The 23,291-nt window shown below is 39.9% G+C and overlaps 3 protein-coding genes across 3 annotated transcripts; 1 reads left to right on the forward strand and 2 right to left on the reverse strand.

Annotated features, from left to right (window-relative positions):
- Positions 1-3,845: 3,845 nt before the first annotated feature.
- LOC135472494 (ATPase family gene 2 protein homolog B-like) lies at positions 3,846-13,256 on the reverse strand. The gene is made up of 9 exons (XM_064752019.1): positions 13,166-13,256; positions 11,447-12,541; positions 10,341-10,532; positions 9,617-9,778; positions 8,533-8,742; positions 6,754-6,990; positions 5,842-5,967; positions 4,699-4,821; positions 3,846-4,001 (listed from the first exon to the last, which is right to left on the reverse strand). The coding sequence occupies exons 2-9, from the start codon at positions 12,527-12,529 to the stop codon at positions 3,846-3,848; spliced, it is 2,289 nt and encodes a 762-aa protein (XP_064608089.1). The 5' UTR covers positions 12,530-12,541; positions 13,166-13,256.
- A 112-nt stretch (positions 13,257-13,368) lies between these two features.
- Positions 13,369-17,070, forward strand: LOC135472496 (large ribosomal subunit protein mL54-like). The gene is made up of 3 exons (XM_064752021.1): positions 13,369-13,474; positions 14,532-14,759; positions 16,949-17,070. The coding sequence occupies exons 1-3, from the start codon at positions 13,369-13,371 to the stop codon at positions 17,068-17,070; spliced, it is 456 nt and encodes a 151-aa protein (XP_064608091.1).
- A 2,293-nt stretch (positions 17,071-19,363) lies between these two features.
- On the reverse strand, positions 19,364-23,284 carry LOC135473802 (peroxisomal membrane protein 11B-like). The gene is made up of 3 exons (XM_064753696.1): positions 23,182-23,284; positions 21,633-21,748; positions 19,364-21,131 (listed from the first exon to the last, which is right to left on the reverse strand). The coding sequence occupies exons 1-3, from the start codon at positions 23,250-23,252 to the stop codon at positions 20,566-20,568; spliced, it is 753 nt and encodes a 250-aa protein (XP_064609766.1). The 5' UTR covers positions 23,253-23,284; the 3' UTR covers positions 19,364-20,565.
- Positions 23,285-23,291: the final 7 nt, after the last annotated feature.

Consider the following 23,291-nt stretch of genomic DNA (forward strand, 5'->3'; position numbering starts at 1 on the left):
CCCCCCCTTCCCCAAGCAAACACACACACACACACTTCACCCACGAGTAAGGTACAGATATGCACACCACATTGTAGTGGAAAACCAGCGAGTTTTGCTTTTGGGACTGATGAAAGATACGACGAAACTCCTTATCAGACTCAAGCTCTCATGCTTTGATGCATGTGTTTTCACTGCAGATCTTTCCGCCACAGCCATTCCGGCAATCTGGCACAGACACCCAACCTTATTCTATTATTAAAGCTGTTCGTAATAGTTATAGTTCAAATAAAAATCATCGGAAAAAAAAACACGAATGACTCTTTAGTAGACAATCAGTACATCAACGCTCTAAATGTTTGATGCTCTCTAACTACCGAGTGTTGTGCTTGAATGAGCGGTAATAATAGTTCACTGCCGTATCGTATTCCATTCATGTCAACATCACACTGCCGTATTCATTCATGTCAACATCACACTGCCGTATCGTATTCTATTCATGTCAACATCACACTGCCGTATCGTATTCCATTCATGTCAACATCACACTGCCGTAAAAAATGTTCCTTTAATCAATTTCTTTATTGGGTAAAGCTTCCACTGTCAAATTGTGTTTTGGACTCCCAACTGGCCCAAGCAAGTTCACTCCATCTTTCAGACAACGCAGATCTCTTCTCAAAATTTTAGCCATAAAAATAAATGAACTAAAATAGTTTAGCAGTTTGAATTTTCTACGAACGCTTTAATATGGCGGGAGATTCATCTTGGAGCGAGAGTGTCAGTTTTTTATTTGTTAGAAAAATATTACCAAATATCTGATTAAAAGCTAGTGTTCTCCGTGAAGCTGTACATCCTTGTAAGTTTGTGCAGGCCTATTTGTGTAGTATCTTTGAAGAGTCAGAAGTATGTTGCAAAATAAATGATGCAAGTTACAAGTCACTTTCCTAACGATGCTATAGCCAGCAAGTTAACCACTTGCGACATTGGCCTCCTCATATTTACACCGTACTGGTGGAAGACGATCGGTTTACAATAAACGTTAGACCGAACTGGGTGAACGGTCACACGAGCATCATCGACCACTTGTTGTGCCCTCAGGGACCCATGCGCGTGCAATCAGAGATGAACCCACAGATTCTTTGCCCAAGACCGATTTTGACCCTGTAGCTCGTGTGCCGTAGCGACGGAAGTCTAATCTGGCCACGACCCACCCCTCAAAAGAGACAGATGACTAAACTGGGAATGCATCCTCTTTCCTTATAAATATAGAACATATGTACCATTTTGGTTTTTAATTTTCCTTTGCGCTGGTCTGTGATAACTACACATTAAACCTTGGCTTGAATTCTATATTTCTAGCTTGCACTCTATGTTTTTTGGCTTGCGACTGTTCTCATATTGTTAAAGGAAAAGATCTCTAAACATTGAAGTAGGCATCATTAAACAGACCACTTAAAACAGTTAAAGGCGTTCAATCATTTGAATTCTAAGGTGGGCCTCATGGTCCATACTATCAGAGTTAGGAAATTCTGACGTCACAGGAAATTTTTCCGACTTTAATCACAACACTGAATGTTGGAATAACTCTTTTTACCCCCGAGTAAAAGACTACTGATAAAAGATTCCCTAAAATTCCTTCCTTCCGGTGAACATCAGGAAAAAGGTGATGTGAGGTCAGAGGTACCATCAGTATGGCTCATACAGCCCACCTTACTATTCAAATATTTGATCACCTTTTAACACTCTTAAAGAAATCTAAAAAAAATAAATGAAAGTATTTTCACACATAGTTTTCAGTTGTCTGTATGATGAACCTTACTTCACATTTTTGCTTTCTTTTACTTTAAGTGTGTTAATAAAGTCAAGACAACGTGAAATCAAGTGGTTTATGGCATGTAGGATATCGACTTGGAGAATAATTTGTGCCTAACCCTAATAACTTTCAAACGTATTGCTCTCTCAAATTGTACAAAACCTAACGCATCAAAGGCCGTTTCTGCACTCTTGTTTGTTCCTTTTGAACAATAACACATCTCACCAATAACCGTTAATATCTGGTTTCATATACACTCATTAAATGCTCCCAAACATATGTACGCAACAAAACTGTTCCTGAACAGTTGTCAGGCTTACGGATAGTTGATTGTCGTCTATATAGTCGCCAAGAAACACATACAACTTCGTGTAATGCGGTGTCTGGATAGTCTATCTATATTGAAACCATTAGTAAGCTTAGAATATATAATGAAGAAGATTCGACGCTGGCTTATGAGTGTTTATCGATATAGGCTTATTGGCGACCTTAAGCCTGCAGTTGTCTGCAGTATAGCCAATAAGCTAATAAAAATTTTAACCGGCGTCACTGTTAGGAAACAATACGGTTTGTTTCTTTATAGTTTAGAAGTGTTTCTGTTCAGTCTCATATAATATAACATTATCATTAACAATGTCATATAATAATAGGATTGTTTATTATACACATGCTTTCGTTAGGAAACTGGTTTTTAGAAGGTTGAAAAACATATACTGTTCAGATAAAACATGTATCCGCTAAGGTATCTTTAAAGTTTTAACACCAGATTGAATGTAGAGCGCCATCGAATGAATCAATTAGAATAAAACCCTAATTTTACCGCTTGCAAGTGACAATGCGCAGATTATTACAACCGATGATGTTCAACATTGTGTAACTCCGCGTTTGTTAATTTCGCATTCATAAATAACCCGTTGTTTTGGCGACTATCTTGAAAAGATTTTCAAAACAATTTTGGTGCTAGGACGTATTTAACCTTTAAACCTATACAGGTAAATTTGACACATTACACACAACAGACAGGACGTCGAAACGGGATTTTAAAAAGCGGTATCGAACCGGGATCAGTGTATGTATGCACACTGCATGGGCAATGATCCGACTTCACCGAAAATATTCCCCAACCACCAAACTGATGAGACCGTCTACGTAAAAGGTTGTGATTAATTCTGTATATTCTTGATCATGGGTTACATTTTGTAAAATGCGCATGCGTCGCGGTTGTTGACCGCACATCAATATTTTTTGTTGTTGTTGAACATTATATCAGCAAAATGTTTTGGTTGTCTTTTCCTTGATTGTCTTTTGGAATCATGTTGCGCATTCTTTGGGTAACAAGTAATACGAACATGCGTATCAAGAACTCACGTAAAGAAATGTTGAGATAGAGTTCATGATTTTCTTACACCACTTCCTGTCCACACGGGCTTGCTGTGTTAAGATTTTGTCCAAAATTTGGTGGAAGTGAAGAAAAGCTTACATCTTGATGATCGGGACCCTTGCAATGCCCGTGACAAACGCTGCTACAGTACCGGTTGTCTATGCCAGGGGGGACTACTCGTCCTAATACAGTCTCAATGAGCTTATCAAAATGGCTTCCCTTGTAAATAACTCTTAAGTTAATTTCTCTAATGACCATAAATTTCGTCCATGGATGACTTGCCCATTTTTCCTGATTCTGAGAGTTCTATTGATTTTAGAAAGATGAGTTCTATTGATTTTAGAAAGATTTTGAGGTTTGCTTGCAACATGGGATATTCTACCAGAAAATGTAAGTTTCAGCACCAAAAATAATATTTAGTGACATTCATTCACCTTTAAAAAATGCCCTATTACAGGCGAAATTTTAGGTCATTTAGGATAAGTTCAGTGATTTCGCCATTCCCCATAGAGGTCCAAATTTGCCTTGTTCTTCCAAAGAGAACACCTACTACTCAAGTGAATGGCCCGACACACTAATTTGACTAGGTAAAATCCCAGTACAGTCATTTGATACAGACAGATGAAATACAATGGAGCATTTTCTTATATTATGCATATTTTTAATATATTTTCATTTTTTCTTTATAGAAAGTATGTTAAGCTGGTGGTATTGTTTGACCAAACTCTCATTTAGAGAAGCTTTCACTGTCTTCAGGGCATCTGTGAAATGATTCCCTGTGACCTTAACGGCGTCTATTCCATCCTGGGTCAGAGCCAACAGCGCAGCCTGAAAACAAACACCAAAAACCATGAGGGTTAAACAATTGTTTCCTCGTCATACATGTAACAAAAAAATTGTAAGCAAAAACAGCATTACCTCTCATTTCATTCAAACCACTGTAGGAACTTTCTGTGAGTTAACAGATGAAGGTTTGTTTCTAAACTCAGGGTTTTACTACAAATACACAATGTGGTCCCTCCAGTAATCTGCAACTGTTGGTGTTGATTTAGGCGACTGCAGAGATGTGAATTCTACTCATCTCCTTCACAGCTTGGACAGGTTTAGTCTGTGAAATCCCCATTACCACGAGTAACCAGGAAGTAACCTATTGGCAGTGGGCATTAACAAATACACTCGTATCACGTACAACTATGTACGTATGTATGTATGTATGTATGTATGTATGTATGTGTGCTTCAGGTTTCATGCCCTACTCAACACAATGGATATCCTCAGGTGTGTATATACACTGTCTTCTTGCGGCAGGCCAAACCCATGCTGCAGAAGTGCTGTTGCCACAGAAGCATCATGGTGTAAACATGGCATCCCACTCAGTTATATTATACTGATTTTCTTGCTCTAACCTCTCAGTGCTTCACACCAATCGACCCGACCCAGGTTTGATCCTGTGTCTCCAGACTTTGATGTGGACACTCTAACCATTAGCCACCGAAGAGGTCAACAAGTAAGTGACCAGCCTTACCTCTCTGCAGAGGTTCTCCAGATCTGCCCCTGTGTACCACTCAGTCAGCTCTGCCAGTCTCTCAGTGTTCACATCACACGTTGCCATCTTCTTCATGTGTACATCCAGAATCTGTTGCCTTGCCTATCAAACAACACACAACTTTTAGCAAGAGCATTACATTACATTACAAACAAGGGTCGTGGATATGTCTGTTATGAAAAATATTCACTTAACATAAATCTTTAACCTATTCAACCACAAAAACACTTTTTTCAGTGGAATTTATGCATACAATTCGTATGAAAATCATACCAAAACTGATTTGTCTGTATCGTTAAGGGTGCAAATTATTTCACTACGTCTCACAGTTCTGTCAGAATGTTTCAGCATATTGGCTGCAGAGGTGGCTGAAAAAACTGAACAATTACAGTATGGTGGGGTTTTCTTTGTGGAGGAAGCTTTAGTACCCAGAATAAACCAGCAGCCTTTGATAGGTAAATGATGAACTTTCCCCAATGCAATGAACAAATGTGTGTGTTATTCGTGGAAGGCAAATGATCTCCAGATCATGCAAGACTACCAGAACAGTCATACGATTTGTATGATCTGCTTATTGCCAGCAAGGTGCAGAGATCAATGAATGCTGGGTAATCTCGACTCCCTACCCAGGCTGGGTTTGAATGACCATCCAATGTATCCTAGCAAGTGTCTTTTTTTTTATACGGAGAATTTCTTTCTAAAAAATAAATACTCTCTAATCAAATGAAATTATCTGTATTTACCAAAAATGGCTTGAGTTATTGATTTTTAGTAAATATCAGACTCATACCTGTACTATTTACCGTGTTAAATGATTTTAAAGTTTGAAAAAGGTATAATGCGACCTTCTTTATAAATTTTAGGAACTTTATTTCTCTCTTTTTGAACAGTAACACATGCACAGAAGGGTCGAATATATTGTTTAAGGTAATTATATTGAATATTCTTAGTAATAATAAAAATTTGACTCGATTTCCACATATTGATTTTTAGCCTAAATCGCTACTATAGCCTCTTTGACCACTCTGCCACCACTGTCATAGGTATATATATGTGAACATTACAGTTTTCAGCAATAGAATTAAATCCCAATTAATCACCATGAATCCTAGACTACATTACCTCTTTATCCGGAGAAGGCACATAAATTATTCTGTCAAATCTGCCTGGTCTCAGCAAGGCCTCGTCCACCAGATCTGGACGGTTTGTGGCAGCCACAACTAGAACACTGCTGTTGTCCACTGGTGTCTCAGGACCCTGTCAGGTTAAAACAGGCACAGTTATGCTGGCAACTAAATCTTACCATTAAGTTCTTCCAAACTGGTCGAGTTTGTTAAAACTGGGTTCATGGGAAAATAAATACACTCTTCTTTTTTAAAAACTTATTCTAAGATAATTTCTTCCAGGATTGTGCCCATTGTTTGGAAATTAAGACCCAATACATGTACATAGCATTCATTGACTTCAAACCTGATTGAAATTCATTTGATGTGGTTCCTCATCTGGACGAGACCAGATATGGCATAATGCATCAGATCGGATCTACTTCATTTCTGCAAAAGGATCGAATCCAATTTTGATGTATCCTTAAAACCAGTTTGACGTGTATACCATTGGTGTAAACTACTGTATATCTGAGAGTTGTACTGATCTTAAAAAAGTGTTTTGAAGTTTTACTGGAAGGCAGGATGATATATTGGGAAAATGTAAGCTTCCACACCAAAAATAATAATTTTGGGGCCTTTTCACTTGTGTCTAAAAATGTATGGGTGAATTTTGAGGGCAAACACAGTAAACTGGGGAAATTTTCACAAGTCTTTTGAGTTCAAGCAGATTCAGGCGAGATAAGGTGAGGGCTCCCACAAACTAACACAGCTAAAACATTTGATTTTATGTTAGCTACCAACTGCTTTGTTGGAGAGTCGACACACACCGCTGTCTAAGATTGTATATTCAATCCTGCAACACTCAGGTTAGCTGGTCAGGGCTTATACAGATTTGTTCACTAACTTCACAATATTTCACTCTGGTTACCATGGTTTCGTTCTGGTGAGCCTCCTGACCCTCTGCAATCCGCTGGTGCTGCCCCATGGTGGTGGTGACCTTGTCATCCACCCTCACGCCCACTCCGTCCATCTCATTGAGGAGGGTGGAGAGTAATCGTTCCTGCACACCCTTCTGTCTGCCAGCCTCAGAGCGCTTCCCAGCAACAGCATCTATTTCATCCAGAAACAAGATGGCTGGCGCTCCCATTCTTGTTCTCTGGAACACCTGTGTATGCAGTCACAATTTCAATTTTTCACATTTGACACACAAAGTTCTTCTTTAGTTATCTGGAACATATACTGTAATTCTTCAAACTATTCGCATGCTTGCAACGTGTTTACTCAAGCATATCCTGACAGCATTATTCTGTGTTGAGTGATAATATTATACTATTTAGTAGGGCCTGAAAATGGCTAATCCAACCAATGATATTTTGTCGCAAAAATCAAAGTTTTTTCTTACGTAAAATTAGGCTACTGCATTTAGATGATGGAAACCACATTATTGCAAGTTAAGCCTTTATACCATTCACAAGTTAGTCTATCAGTGTTTGACCTAAGCTTTCAGCCACCACTAAAGTACTCATTGTGCCAAACTCTGAGAGTTGTATTGATCTCAGAAAGGTGTTGCGTTTGGACGGTAGGATGATATTCTACTTGAAAACTTTCACACCAGAAGTAATAGTATATGACTACTGCCTCCAAAAAAACATTTTTAGTGTGAAATTTTATTGTAGTGAAACTACAATAATAATGTTTACCACATTACCCTATAAAGCCAAAAGAGTTTAACTTCATCATTTCCTTCTGCAGTACACATATTACAATGAAGTCTCATGACCATATCCACATCCCCACCTAACCTAGGTGCAGTGCAATGACCTAGGAGTCCCTCACCAATGTGGTCGCTGTGAGTTCAAGTCCACCTACTGCTGGCTTCCTCTCCACCTGTATGTGTCATAGTTGTGGGTTTTCCCTGGGCCCTGCCCAGATTCATCCCTATATTATGCTGGCAGCCCTTGTATAATTGAAATATTCTTGAGCATGGCTTAAAACATCAATCAAAGAAATAAATCAACCTGACTTAGTAACTGTTCATTGGGAAAACCAGTGACACTGAAGCTGTTTTCTCATGTTGGGCTGTGACATTCACATGCTTGATAACATTAACATGTACATGTAACACATTGCAGGTGGCAAAAAATGGAATACAAGTCCCGGACAAGACTGAGACATAAATTTATCAAGTTTTTGTTTCAGCTATTCTGTTATTTCACAAGACTGCTGGTTGCATATTTACGCAATGCATGTTTCTATCCAGATTTATATGTTTTAAGTTCACCTGCCTAAAGTACATGTAAGGTGTAAGTGATCATGTCTAACAGACTGACAGTATAAATACCCCTTCTGGTTAACGCCAAACCAGTTTCAATTATTGCAGAATAGATCTTTTTTTCAGTGCATTGCCCCAGAATATTTTCCTGTTGAAGGCATATTTCCATCATTTGAAAGCCTTGAAAAACAGGAAATATAATAAATATATAAAGATTGGGCAAAATAAAATCATGGATTTTCAATTCTGCCTTTATTTCATTTTGGGATTTTTTAGTGTCGGACCAACGATAAACACAAAATAAAATTGGTGTCGCTTAATGCTGTTTTACCACTGAGACAAGTTACTTAATTATGTCAATAAACAAATCAAGTAACACCTCCTGTGGAACAAGAGCTACCATGAACTCTGCCATAACATATCAAGGCACCTTACCTCAGACACCACTCTCTCAGCATCACCTACAAAGGGAGAGAATAGGTGAGCACTGCTGACTGACAGGAACGTGGCCTGACAAGCTGTAGCTGCTGCTCTCACCAGGGTGGTCTTACAACAGCCTGGGGGTCCATACAGGAGGATTCCCCGGGGCTGGGGAACACCCATCCTTCTGAATGCATCTGGATACCGCATCGGCCATTCCACAGCCTGTATACACAGGTAAGAGATCCATAACAAATGTGGGAAAAAATGCAGTTTTACATGAAAGTTATTTTAGGTAAATGTGTCAAATAAAGTGTACCTTAAGCTAAATTTAGCATTTTGTCAAGTCTAGGTCAAAATATTCATTTTAGTGAAAATAAGAAAAAACTGCAAAATTTTTGTTTTTCAAAATGCAAATTTTACCAATTTACCAATTTTGAACATTTTCACAAACTTATTGACTAAGTACATAGTTTACTATCTAAACTAATAAATGGTGTTGTCACACATGTTTGGTGTTTGTATGAGATTTCTTCAAACTGAAGGTATTTAACATTCAAATTTTGGCTTTATCCTTAATTGACAGGGAAGATACTGAGATAAAATGGAGAATTAATATGTGAAAAAATGGCAACATTTAATTCCTGAGGCCTTCTAGTATCTTGACTGTGCTTGCACTTGATAGGTTCAAAATAAAATGAGCCTTACGATATTCACAAAGACTTTATCTAATAGTTTAAGGGGGAAAAAAGCAGGTGCTCTAGCTTTTATCACACACTTTTTTTATTAATGTCACAAACCACAAGTTCAATAAGTCTTACTGGAATGCTCCCTGCTGATCATTACTTTACTTATTTTGCTAATGGTTTGATGGAATACAAGGGACTTTTTTCTATTATATCACAGCAGCTTATACATCTACATGGAGTGACTTGGGTAAACAATCCTCCCTAGCTGGACATCTCATAAACTTTGTGATAAAGATTACATGTTTCTGATGAATAGTACATATATGCATTTCGCAGTGATGTACAGGTAGAGAAATCATCTCAGATGAGCAAATGTATACAGTTATTTATCTAAACAATGTCACACACACCTGCATAATCTGACCTTTGACCTTCTCCAACCCTCCAATGTCATTCCAGCTGACCGGTTTTAAATCCACCAGTGCATCAGATCCTCTCTGTGTGGATGGTACAATCTTCCCAAAAGCCTCTCTGAAATGCTTCATTGCCACTCTGGTTATTTCCTTATCATTCTGGAAACAAAATATTTAAAAATTTTCATGCACTTTTTTTTATCATAAATATTTTATTTTACGTTTATGTAATGTTCATTTCTATGGTTTCTTATTCATATTAGTCTTGTAAAGGCAGGTGTTCATATAAGGCCTTTGCGGCCTTATGTGGGAAAGTCTGTCAGCAGCCTGTGGATGGTCGTGGGTTTCCATTGGATTCTGCTGGGATTTCACCCACCATATTGCTTGCCACTGTCATACAAATGAAATATTATTGAGTACGGTGTAAAACACCAAAAAAAACACTTGAGTAAATAAATTTATTTGATTGTTGTAGCAATGCCATACTAAAGAACTGATTATGAATATGTATATACATCACTTATGGTCAAAGGTAAAAAAAATAAAGTTACAAAATTCTGAAGCAAGATTAAATATTCGCTGATGTGCACAAGTCATATTGTAGAATTCTGAGACAGAGCAGTTAATCTCTCAATAAAAAGCACGTTGTACAAATTTTACCACTATACAAGTAGATGCATATCATCAAGGACCAATGAGTACAAAGGATATATACAAGTACCTGGCTGACCTTTGTCTCTGCTAAAGCCAGATAAGCAGCTTCCTGGCAGAGATTAGACAAATCAGCACCCACGTAACCTTTTGTCCAGATTGACAGCTGCCTGAAATCTACATTCTCATCCAGGGGCAGACAACTGCTGTGGACTTTTAGGATATCCAGTCTTTCTGCATCAGTGGGTATGTTAATCAATACCTTCAGGTAGAGAGGAAAAAAAAATAAATGGTGATTAAAGTACCCTTTATCAGGACAAACTTCATAACATAACAGTACCAAAATTATGATCAGTTATGAAAAATTAAAATCCAGGAGGTAGTTTTCATAATGCTAACAATTTCATCTTTGTTCCTTTATACTTATTTGATAGGTGCTTTACACCGTACAGGAGGTAGTTTTCATAATGCTAACAATTTCATCTTTGTTCCTTTATACTTATTTGATAGGTGTTTTACACCGTACAGGAGGTAGTTTTCATAATGCTAACAATTTCATCTTTGTTCCTTTATACTTATTTGATAGGTGTTTTACACCGTACAGGAGGTAGTTTTCATAATGCTAACAATTTCATCTTTGTTCCTTTATACTTATTTGATAGGTGTTTTACACCGTACAGGAGGTAGTTTTCATAATACTAACAATTTCATCTTTGTTCCTTTATACGTATTTGATAGGTGTTTTACACCGTACAGGAGGTAGTTTTCATAATGCTAACAATTTCATCTTTGTTCCTTTATACTTATTTGATAGGTGTTTTACACAGTACTCCGGGGTAAACCCACAACTATCTGCAGGTTGCTGGCAGACCTTCCCACTTATGGCCGGAGAGGAAGTCAGCATGAGCTGGACATGAACTCACAGCAAACATTTTTTTGAGCGGCACCTGAGTCATTGTGCCGTGCTGGCCTGCTAACCCCACAGCCAAGGAGGCCCCCTTGCTCCTACACATAGCAGACAACTCATTTAACTTACAATTAATTTGAATAAGGGATGTTTCAATTCCATGATGCAGTGCATCTACATATGTTCATTTTTGTTCACCAGAGAAGGTGGATAATAAGTGAAAATTAACTGACAATGGCTGTAATCGCCAGAATCAGAGCTGAGCGTACCTCTCTATCAAAACGCCCTGGTCTGCGGACAGAAGGGTCCAGATGATGAGGTTGATTGGTTGCTCCAATAACAGTTAACCGTGATCTTGACTGTATACCGTCCATTAGAGCTACGAGTTGACAGGTCAGGCGTGACTCAGCAGAACTGATGCCAGAGCCTTTCTTTGGACACAGACTGTCAATCTCATCAATGAACAAAATACAGCTGCCTTCTTCACTCAAATTACAAGCTCTTTCGAACATAGTTCTTAGATTTTCCTCACTTTCACCAGGATGCGAGCCCAAGATTTCTGGTCCGTTTATCGTCACAATGAAAGCATCACATTCACAAGCCACCTGTTTCACCAGAGTTGTCTTTCCACAGCCTGGAGGGCCACGCAACAAAACACCACGAGGAAACTCCATGAACATGCTTTTGACAACCTGATATCGTTCGCTCAATTTCACAATTTCAATTAGGTCTCTCACTGGTTTGTCAACACCTCCTAATCTGCAAAAATCACGACTTTTTCTCAGTTCAAACCTTTCCTTGCTTAAGACTTCAGAGATTTCAATTTCAGTGTCTTCTGACACCACTGCGGCAACAGTGTTTCTTTGGGAACTGCACGCATGAATGACAAAACCAGAAAAACCATAGCACTGGGCAAGCTTGGAATGTTCCATGTTGACTTCTGCTTTGAACACAACACACAGATTTAACAAGCAGTTTCTGCAATGCTTCTCCACACGTTTCAACATAAGTTTTAACTTTTTTACCTGAGAAATTTCTTTCACTATCACAGATACTTTAATGTATGTACAAGGTGATGCATTTATAACTTCAATGCTTGGTACTGTTTCTCCTTCTCGCACTTCGTCTTTTGTTGCTGTTACCATGACAACCTTATCTAGTCTAACGCATGGATCCCCTATTTGCTTTGATGGCCACAAGGTACAGATGAAAACGTCTCTCTCATAACAAATTTTCACAAACGTTCCCAGTGTGGCCTTCAGTATCTTCATGTACTCCACGTCCAGGCGACATCTCTGGGTGCCTCTGTCAGTCCCCTCACAGGGGCACACCTCCAGGGTTAAACTGCTCATGGTGATCTTCCTCTACACATAAGAAAATTTTACTGTTAACACGGGAGAGTGTGTCTCTGGCTCAGGCTGACTGTTATTACGCTGTCAAAAGTTAGCAATGATCAGTTCTAGATTTGGCAATCTGTGGTTGTGTTGGAATTATACATATTACAGAACTGTCAACTTTGTGTATGCATCCCAAGGCCTAGTATACTAGATTTGTTATCATTAATTGTGTATCTGCATGTACATCAGGGATTTGCCATCCTCATTCACTTGGATATTGGGGATTTGTCATCCTCATTTACATGTATCAACCTCATGGAGGCCTGTATGTACACCTGTGCATTAGCAAATTGTCAACCTTTTGTAGGTCTACATGTACACGTATGTATACACTTGTACAATACATTTTATTTTGGGAAGTTTCAATTCCATGTTTGCATATACATCTTGAAAAACACTTCTGAATCATGGAGACCTGGTAACTACAACCTTAAGTAACGTGCATATATGCAAACATCATATGTACACATCAGGTGCTAAACTAGAGTGCCTTATTTAGTGACAGATTTATCTAATGAAGGACATTTTCATTAACAACCAATCAGCTGGCTTATTACTGCTAACTGAATCAATTATTCGTGCTTTACTAACCTCACGAGCTTACGTTGGATTTTGCTAAATTTCGATCAACTTGAAGAAGTTGAAAACATTCAGTGCTAGTTTTGTGTTCGCTTGTCAATTCACAGCAGCCGAATCTCTCACGTGTGTTGCATGAGTCTCCGAGCAGGTCGGCTGAATTCAGACGAACTTCAGTATCTAAACCTCTGTGTGGAGAGTGTTTAGCTGACAGAAGGATGGCTGCGCGGTGTTTTCCTCTGTGGCAAAGAAGCTCAGGTGTCATGTCTCGACTAGGTTGTGTACTCCAGACATCAAGTGCCGGTTATGCCAAAAAGATCGGAGGTATATTACTTGTTGTGAACCAATTGATAGCTCTTTCGTAGTCGTGAAAGGAAGTGACTTCAAGTTATATATTTGGCGGCATTACAAGGGGCTCAGTTTTCGCTTCCTTGTTCATTTTTGTACTGACATTTTCTGTTGATAGACAGTTCGTCTGGCGAACTTACACAGTATGATGCTACGAAGTTCTTAGGGGTGATACTGTTTCTAAGACATAGATGTCATTGCCTTGTCTATTGCAGGAAGTGTTCTAAATGTGTAGTGCGTCGTTTGCAGTAGAAATCCTGTCAGTTGTGACTGACAATGACATTTGCAGTTTGGGGTAAATTAGGGGTTTGGAAACATGTTGTTTTATTACTCCCCCCCCCCCGTTCAATTTTACTGTCAAATTTGATTTTCATCTTTACTATTTTATTGAAACAAGGCCTCTATTATTTCATTTACAAGTTTTGTAAAGAGAGAACAACTCAAAACATCCAAATTTAATTCTCTTAATAGACAATTGGTAATCTCTGTTGCCCTGGTTTTATTTTGGATTATTGGATAAATTAGCATTGTCATAACATTTCCATACAGTAGTGTATCACATGAACCTACATGTAGACATCTTCAGTTTGTCAATATACAGAAGATTCTTCCCTCAGGAATACTTAATGCAGCCAGCCATAGATGATTTAATAAATATGAATTTTGTGACTAGAACTTACAGCAGATATTGTGATAAGCATAGCAGCATAGTGATAAGCATAGCTGCAGTAGTGGTCAGAAATTGCTCCATGTAAAATGATTAAGAGTTTCTAGACAGTGTTGCTAATGGTATGGTCTTCTTTTTGCCAGGTCAGCTCATGTTAAATGCTATTTTGACGAACAAAGTCTTTGAAATGTTTTCTCCGTTTTCACTTTTACCTGTAGATGTACATGCCATTGTGTGTGCATGAACTACTGACCATCATATGCAATCATACACATGGAATCTCTTTAATCATTCTAAATGGAGCGACTTCTGATTAAAACTGCAGCATGCTGCAAAAAACCTAAACTCTCTTCTTTTTTTTTTCAGTTGGATCAGGGAAAGCAGGCACCAGTATTTCACCAAAGATTGAGATGGAAGTAGAAACTGACCCAGAAAAACTTGTGAAATATTGCTGTGGAGCAAACATATATGTGACGGGACAGGACCCAGAGTTAAAACCTGATTCGGAGTATCCAGATTGGTTGTGGACTTTACGGACAGATAGAAAACCCCCTGACTTGTCAGAACTAGACCCAGATAGCTTTTATTACTGGGGTAGGCTACGGAAGTTGCACCGGAGGAGGGTATCTACACTCATGAAAGCCAAAAAAATTAAGTGATGTCTTGAAACACCATCAACAGATTTTGGTTTTGAAATTGGAAAAACACAGTAGTGACCGTTTTAGAGCAGAGTCAAGATGTGTCCAGAGCAGATGTCTGTTTTGCCAAGAAAGTCTCTGATTATGATTTATGCACTTGGCAGTGATGGAAAGTGAGGAATAGAGTTTTACAGCTTGTGGTTCCTGTCTGATGAATGAACCTAGATGCTTTTGTCATAGTTTCAGCATTTCATTTCTGTTTTTTTGTTCAAGTGTTAATGTACGACTTGTATGAGAATAGTGTATTTGTTGCTTGTAAACTTTTGAAATACCCAAGGGACACATTGTTGGAACTATCACATGTACTAAGAATCTGACAAATTTGCATTTTTTTTTCATCCTCTCCCACTTGACTGTTATCATGTTTTAACATAAGAAATAAAATCAAGATCACAACTTTCTCAATGGTTTTTCAATGTGTTAATATTGTTGCCCAGGTGAGGATCTGTTACGGCGGGAAGTTCATTTATTTGCCTCCACCCAGTGGTTTACTAGTATTTCGTGCACTTCATTTTCTTCCAAGGATAAGTCGGGGCCTCCATGGCTCAGTCGGTTAGCGCGCTAGCACAGCGTAATGACCCAGGAGCCTCTCACCAATGCGGTCGCTGTGAGTTCAAGTCCAGCTCATGCTGGCTTCCTCTCCGGCCGTAAGTGGGAAGGTCTTCCAGCAACCTGCGGATGGTCGTGGGTTTCCTCCGGGCTCTGCCCGGTTTCCACCCACCATAATGCTGGCCGCTGTCGTATAAGTGAAATATTCTTGAGTACGGCGTAAAATACCAATCAAAAAAAAAAAAAAAAAAAAAAAAATCCAAGGATAAGTCTTACTCTCATCATATAAGTGAGATATTCTTGAGTGTCATGTTATAGTTCATTCAATCAATCAAATCAATCAGTCCTGTTCATTATAAAGCGAGGATCAAGGGGCATAACTCCCCACTTTAAGCACATGAAGGGGAATAACTCATTTGCTCCCTGTAAGGTACACTGAAGGTGATCATTTTAAATCAGCTAGTTGAACTAGCATGCACAATACGATTTCTAGATTTCTGTGCTTTCTGGTGAAGGGGTGGACAATGACTTATGCCAAGATGGAAGTGATGGCCATCGTGCATACATCAAATCAAATAAACATCTGGCTCCCCATCTGTAGTGTCAATGTGAAAGGTCAACTGTCTGCATGTATTTGCATAATACAGAACCAGGGCCTAGTGGTTAGCCAGCTTGTGCAGCACAATGACTCAGGAGCCTCTCACCAATGCTGTTGCTGTGAGTTCATATACAGTTCATGATAGTTTCATCTCCAGTCATATGTAGGAAGGTCTGCTAGTAACCTGCAGAAGATTGTGGGTCTCCCCGCTCCAAACTCCTCCCCACTCTGGTTTCCTCGTGTAATAATGCAGACTCCTGTCGTATAAGTGAAATACTCTTGAGTACGGCATGTAATCCAATCAAATAGGTCAACAAATACATAGCATCAGGCCAACTGGCAATGTAGTGCTGCACTCTATAGTCACTGCTGTGGCAGGAACCATAGTATTGTTACATACCTAACACACCCACATGCTAAACAAAGTAAAGACAAAAAGTTTGAGCAATTTGTTTTTATATACATTATGCATGCTTTGCTAAAACAATTAGGAGGCCTTGTTGAGTTGGATTATTTCATGATTACACTTTGCCCGACTTGAGAGTCATTTTATCTTTATGACTCATTCACTGCAGGGTGATGATGTCAAACTACTTGATGTGTCAGAATTATATGTAAATGATAAAGCATTAATCTGATAATTAAATCTATAGGTTAAAGCTAAAGAATGCACAAAAATGCAGTATATATCAGATGAAAGACCATTTATCACTGTCCAACAAAATTGTTCAATTTACTTTTTTGTAAAGAAAAAGGAGAGTAAAATGGTTTTAACACATCAGATTCTGCAGGGGTCCATAGTGACCCAGAGGGTATCAGTGACATCACATCCATAATCTACAGTGGTCCATAGTGACCCAGAGGGTATCAGTGACATCACATCCAGATTCTGCAGTGGTCTGTAGTGACCCAGAGGGTATCAGTGACATCACATCCAGATTCCACGGTGGTCCATAGTGACCCAGAGGGTATCAGTGACACACATCCAGATTCTGCAGGGGTCCATAGTGACCCAGAGGGTATCAGTGACATCACATCCATAATCTACAGTGGTCCATAGTGACCCAGAGGGTATCAGTGACATCACATCCAGATTCTGCAGTGGTCCATAGTGACCCAGAGGGTATCAGTGACATCACATCCAGATTCTGCAGGGGTCCATAGTGACCCAGAGGGTATCAGTGACATCACATCCAGATTCTGCAGTGGTCTGTAGTGACCCAGAGGGTATCAGTGACATCACATCCAGATTCTGCAGGGGTCCATAGTGACCCAGAGGGTATCAGTGACATCACATCCATAATCTACAGTGGTCCATAGTGACCCAGAGGGTATCAGTGACATCACATCCAGATTCTGCAGTGGTCCATAGTGACCCAGAGGGTATCAGTGACATCACATCCAGATTCTGCAGTGGTCCATAGTGACCCAGAGGGTATCAGTGACATCACATCCAGATTCTGCAGTGGTCTGTAGTGACCCAGAGGGTATCAGTGACATCACATCCAGATTCTGCAGGGGTCCATAGTGACCCAGAGGGTATCAGTGACATCACATCCATAATCTACAGTGGTCCATAGTGACCCAGAGGGTATCAGTGACATCACATCCAGATTCTGCAGTGGTCCATAGTGACCCAGAGGGTATCAGTGACATCACATCCAGATTCTGCAGTGGTCCATAGTGACCCAGAGGGTATCAGTGACATCACATCCAGATTCTGCAGTGGTCTGTAGCGACCCAGAGGGTAACAGTGACATCACATCCAGATTCTGCAGTAGTCTGTAGCGACCCAGAGGGTAACAGTGACATCACATCCAGATTCCACGTTGGTCTGTAGTGACCCAGAGGCTATCAATGATGTCACATCCAGATTCCACAGTGGTCTGTAGTGACCCAGAGGGTAACAGTGACATCACATCCAGATTCTGCAGTGGTCCACAGTGACCCAGAGGGTATCAGAGGTTGGAACTATCACATGTACTGAGAATCTGACAAATTCGCATTTTTTTTTCATCCTCTCCCACTTGACTGTTATCATGTTTTAACATAAGACTTTTAACATAAGAATGACATCACAGTGACATCACATCCAGACTGTGCAGTGGTCCATAGTGACCCAGAGGGCATCAGTGATGTCACATCCAGATTCTGCGGTGGTCCATAGTGACCCAGAGGGTATCAGTGACATCACATCCAGATTCCACGGTGGTCTGCAGCGACCCAGAGGGTAACAGTGACATCACATCCAGATTCTGCAGTGGTCTGTAGTGACCCAGAGGGTATCAGTGACATCACATCCAGATTCTGCGGTGGTCCATAGTGACCCAGAGGGCATCAGTGATGTCACATCCAGATTCTGCGGTGGTCCATAGTGACCCAGAGGGTATCAGTGACATCACATCCAGATTCCACGGTGGTCTGTAGTGACCCAGAGGGTAACAGTGACATCACATCCAGATTCTGCAGTGGTCTGTAGTGACCCAGAGGGTATCAGTGACATCACATCCAGATTCTGCGGTGGTCCATAGTGACCCAGAGGGTATCAGTGACATCACATGCAGATTCTGCAGTGGTCCATAGTGACCCAGAGGGTATCAGTGACATCACATCCAGATTCCACGATGGTCCATAGTGACCCAGAGGGTATCAGTGACATTACATGCAGATTCTGCAGTGGTCTGTAGTGACCCAGAGGGTATCAGTGACATCACATCCAGATTCCACGGTGGTCCATAGTGACCCAGAGGGTATCAGTGACATCACATCCAGATTCTGCAGTGGTCTGTAGTGACCCAGAGGGTATCAGTGATGTCACATCCAGATTCCACGGTGGTCTGTAGTGACCCAGAGGGTATCAGTGACATCACATCCAGATTCTGCAGTGGTCCATAGTGACCCAGAGGGTATCAGTGACATCACATCCAGATTCTGCAGTGGTCCATAGTGACCCAGAGGGTATCAGTGACATCACATCCAGATTCTGCAGTGGTCTGTAGTGACCCAGAGGGTATCAGTGACATCACATCCAGATTCCACGGTGGTCTGTAGCGACCCAGAGGGTAACAGTGACATCACATCCAGATTCCACGGTGGTCCATAGTGACCCAGAGGGTATCAGTGACATCACATCCAGATTCCACGGTGGTCCATAGTGACCCAGAGGGTATCAGTGATGTCACATCCAGATTCCACGGTGGTCTGTAGCGACCCAGAGGGTATCAATGATGTCACATCCAGATTCCACAGTGGTCTGTAGCGACCCAGAGGCTATCAATGATGTCATATCCAGATTCCACGGTGGTCTGTAGTGACCCAGAGGGTATCAGTGACATCACATCCAGATTCCACGGTGGTCTGTAGCGACCCAGAGGGTATCAATGATGTCACATCCAGATTCCACGGTGGTCTGTAGCGACCCAGAGGGTATCAATGATGTCACATCACAGCCATATTTTTACTTGAAACAGTTCGCTTTCAAGTTCAGTCAGTGAAAAGATCCATCTGCATATGCGTTTTGAATTATGAAATATAGCAGTCTGTGCGTTTGTCAAGTGGCAAAAACTTGATGTGGTCACTAGTCCCGATATAAAAAAAAGAGAAAGCCTCCATAAAATCCCAAGTTCTAAATGCATTTTACCAAGTTCTAAAAAAATAAATCAAACCATTTTTCAGACAGACTTCAATTGTCTTTCATCCGGCGTTAGTGTTTTCTTTGCCTTTTAGAGTATTTTATATCCAACTGTACAAAGCTTTCAATGCAACACTTTGTAATAAAATGATATATGTACTGTATATGTATAATACGTGGATGCTGGGACTAAGAAATGATAAAAATTCAGCTTGAATATCTTGCTATTTGTTGCCACACAACATACAATCAACATTTAAATTTTTAAAAAATCATTAAACACAACGTAAAAGTAGTTTGCAGTTAAAACTTTTTAACTTACCTCATTATCCAACAACAATGTAACAAAATCATTTTGTACTAACAAACCAGCAGCAAAACTGATATCACACCTTGATTTCATTTGCTGATAATAAAACCTCTGAATATACATATTTCCAATGAACATAACCTGTGTACATAGGTTTTAATATTTATTCTGAGCCTTATGGAAAAGAATTACCAAATCTTGTGTAAATGTAGTCAATCTCTCCACTTTCTTCCAAGCACATGTACTGAATCACTAGCATTCATTTTCTGCATTAACTAATTAAGAGCCACGCACTTTCCAAGTAAGAAAGAGTAACATATTCCTGTCTTTGGACTATGTTTGACTCATTAAAATTGAACTTACCAGCAGTTATGAAAAAACATTGGATGATAATTTATCTGTCTTTCATTTGAAAATGTCTACAGAGTGCTAAATGAATTTTAAATTTAGACTGCAAAAACAAAATAAATAATAAACTGCAACTGTTGTTCTCACAAATCCAGTTTGAAGTGACAAGCCTTCCTAAAATATGTTACCCATAATCGTAAAATCATGTGGCTTTCGTGACATTTCCTTGAAAGTCGAATAGCACTTATTCAATATTAACGATTATCTTATGAAGGCACCAATCTGAGAAGTGGATTCCAAACTGTTAGAACACCTATGACAGATGACACGACTCCCAGGATACCCTGTGTACCTGCCGATGTCTGAATATGTCCAAGACTTGACATAGGTAAGAAGAAGTCTGCCCCATTCTTCAAAAAGTCTAACATTAAAGGCTTATTCTCAGAGACACATCTCACGACCAAATCGATGTTTGTCAGCACCTTCTTTTCCTTGTCCTTGTACTGTGTGTCTCCGTTATTGTACTGGCTTCTCCTTAGCATTGCTTTACGACTCTGAATTGCTTCAGTCAGAACTTTAATGATATCGTAGACATCCCGTACAAGGTTTAACATGATGGACACCAGCCAGAACCGCGCTGATACATCTAACCATTTCTTCATGTCTATATGGACTAGCCCGACACGACCCATCCAAACCAGGTGATCAATGAGAAGGTAGCAAGCCTGGTTGATCTTTGACAAGGTGAGCGTCAGTCGTAAAACTACGTCAGACAAATGCAGCGTCTTGAGAGCTCCATGGAAGAAGTCAAAACTCTTTCCAAACCTTAGCACTGTGTCAAACAAGAAGAACAGAGAAAAAAAAATTCATTTTCCATTATATGTAGCTTTTACACAACAGGTCATATTCCCTCACCCCCCACACAAAGCGCTCGTTTAAACAGGAACCTACTTGTATATATGTATCATGTACTATTCCTCTTGATGTGAATCATAAAGGAATACAGAATCAACACTGATTGGCTAATTATATTAAGTTTAGGACAGAAAATTGCCTTAATTTGTGAGAGATTATCAGAGTGAGTGCCTGGGGTTAACCATCAACCTTTATACTGACGAACCTGGTTTGAAACCGTAGTCATACGAGCGAGCTAGATTCAAACATGCGACCTCATTGGTCAAGAACCTGATAGTCACAATTCGCTAGAACTTTAACCCAGTGAGCCAACAAGGCCCCCGTTATGGCTGACTAAAATAGCAGAATATATTATTGTTCTGTAAGACAGGTGAGATATGCAGCAAAATTTGCTAAGATCAGAAGAAACAATACCAACATTTTCTCGTATTGCTGACAGCACTTTCCAGGCTTTTCAGTTTTTGCAGCAGCTCTTCATGAGTGTGACTTTGCTGTAGTCTGTACCACAGGAACTTGCTTCCATACTGGATCAATCTGTATAATTAAGATAAGTAAAACCTTGCCTTACACGCAAGACAATGTATACATAGATTTAGCCTACAAATACATGAATTTTCCTTCCAGAATTTTCCACCTGTTAAACTCTCCCCTACCCCAAGACACATCCACGTGACAATCTGCAGCAAAAAAGGAAATGCGGGAGGTAAAATACACCTGGGCAGGTGAAAGGAAACAGGTGTGATTTCAACTAAATGCACAATATAAGCACTAGAAACCTCCCACCCTAACAGTCCTCCACATTTAAATCTTTCCTTCTCCCAAGATCCACCCACATTCACCTTTAGGGTCAGAGTCCCATGACTGCATATAGCATGCTAGCACAGCACAATGATCCCTATGCTCCTCACCTATGTAGTCGCTGTGAGTTCATGTCTAGCTCAAACTGGCGTCATATTCAGTCATATGTGGGTAGTTCTATCAAGCAACCTGCAGATGGTTGTGGGTTTCTCCTGGGCTCTGTATGGTTTCCTCTGTTTGCTAGCCATTGCCATATAAGTAAAAGATTCTTGAGTATGGCGTAAACCTTCAATCAAATAAATAAAGTGAATAAATTCTTGGAGCCTAGCTGTTTGGTCACTGCACCATATCCAGTGTAATGGATAACACCATAAAACATCAACTACAATGCTTAAGCCACATCATTATACATGTACTGCATGGCTTCCAGTCTTCATGGACTCTGCTACAAGCAAGAACTAAATTAATGTGTAAACCATAAACCAAACTGGCTTTCACCATTATTTCTGTCAGGTCACTACAACAGGTCTAAGTGCAACAACATGCTTGAAGACACCATGCAGACTGTAAGTGATTCCACAGTCGGACAGCTACTGACAGCTGAAGGGACTGTAGGCATATGTACTGTATGCAGTATGCTGACAAAAACTGAGTACATACAGGTACTGATACAGGTGTATTAAATGCCCATTTAAAAATCTTTGCCTGACGAGAACCAGGTTGAACCCACATCTTCCTATTAAGATTTATTTATTTATTTGATTGGCATTTTACGGCGTACTGAAGAATATTTCACTTATACGATGGCAGCCAGCATTATGGTGGGTGGAAACCGGGCACAGCCCGGGGGAAATCCACGACCATCCGCAGGTTGCTGCAGACTTTTCCTATTAAGAGGCTGGCCGTGTAAGCCATATAGCAACATATAGCTTTTAGGCCAAGAAGTTCCAAAAATTGCTAAGCTGATGTTGTTGTCAAGTGGTAGAGTGACAACGATTTATTAAAGAAGGTGCTGTTTGCAATGAACACTACTAGTAGTTTTTGGTGTGGTAATGACATCTAATGTTGAATGACGAAGCCAAGAAAAATGAAAGTCGAGCATGTCATAAAGTGGGACGCTAGCTGTTTCTGGCACGGGTCACCATCCTTATAACCAGTCAACACATCACCTGCATACTTTGTCCCTTCCGGCAGTCTGAGCATTGAATTTGATCACATCAACCACAAAATCTCCACTCATCTTTGCTTTACGCGATCTACTTGCAACACAAGAAAGTCT

The sequence above is a fragment of the Liolophura sinensis genome, chromosome 8 (assembly GCF_032854445.1).
Source record: "Liolophura sinensis isolate JHLJ2023 chromosome 8, CUHK_Ljap_v2, whole genome shotgun sequence".
In the NCBI taxonomy this organism is placed as follows: domain Eukaryota; kingdom Metazoa; phylum Mollusca; class Polyplacophora; order Chitonida; family Chitonidae; genus Liolophura; species Liolophura sinensis.

Excerpts from the sequence above, each read along its gene's own strand:
- LOC135473802 (XM_064753696.1), bottom strand. The coding sequence starts at position 23,252 with ATGAGTGGAGATTTTGTGGTTGATGTGATCAAATTCAATGCTCAGACT. Across the intron at positions 21,749-23,181 it reads GGAAGGGACAAAGTATGCAG|ATTGATCCAGTATGGAAGCA; the intron begins GTGATGTGTTGA and ends TTAATTATACAG. Across the intron at positions 21,132-21,632 it reads TGTCAGCAATACGAGAAAAT|TGCTAAGGTTTGGAAAGAGT; the intron begins GTTGGTATTGTT and ends TGTTTGACACAG.
- LOC135472496 (XM_064752021.1), top strand. The coding sequence starts at position 13,369 with ATGGCTGCGCGGTGTTTTCCTCTGTGGCAAAGAAGCTCAGGTGTCATG. Across the intron at positions 13,475-14,531 it reads TTATGCCAAAAAGATCGGAG|TTGGATCAGGGAAAGCAGGC; the intron begins GTATATTACTTG and ends TTTTTTTTTCAG. Across the intron at positions 14,760-16,948 it reads AGATAGCTTTTATTACTGGG|ATTCCACGGTGGTCCATAGT; the intron begins GTAGGCTACGGA and ends CATCACATCCAG.
- LOC135472494 (XM_064752019.1), bottom strand. The coding sequence starts at position 12,529 with ATGAGCAGTTTAACCCTGGAGGTGTGCCCCTGTGAGGGGACTGACAGA. Across the intron at positions 8,743-9,616 it reads TCAAAGGTCAGATTATGCAG|GCTGTGGAATGGCCGATGCG; the intron begins GTGTGTGTGACA and ends CTGTGTATACAG. Across the intron at positions 4,822-5,841 it reads TGCCTTCTCCGGATAAAGAG|GCAAGGCAACAGATTCTGGA; the intron begins GTAATGTAGTCT and ends GTTGTTTGATAG.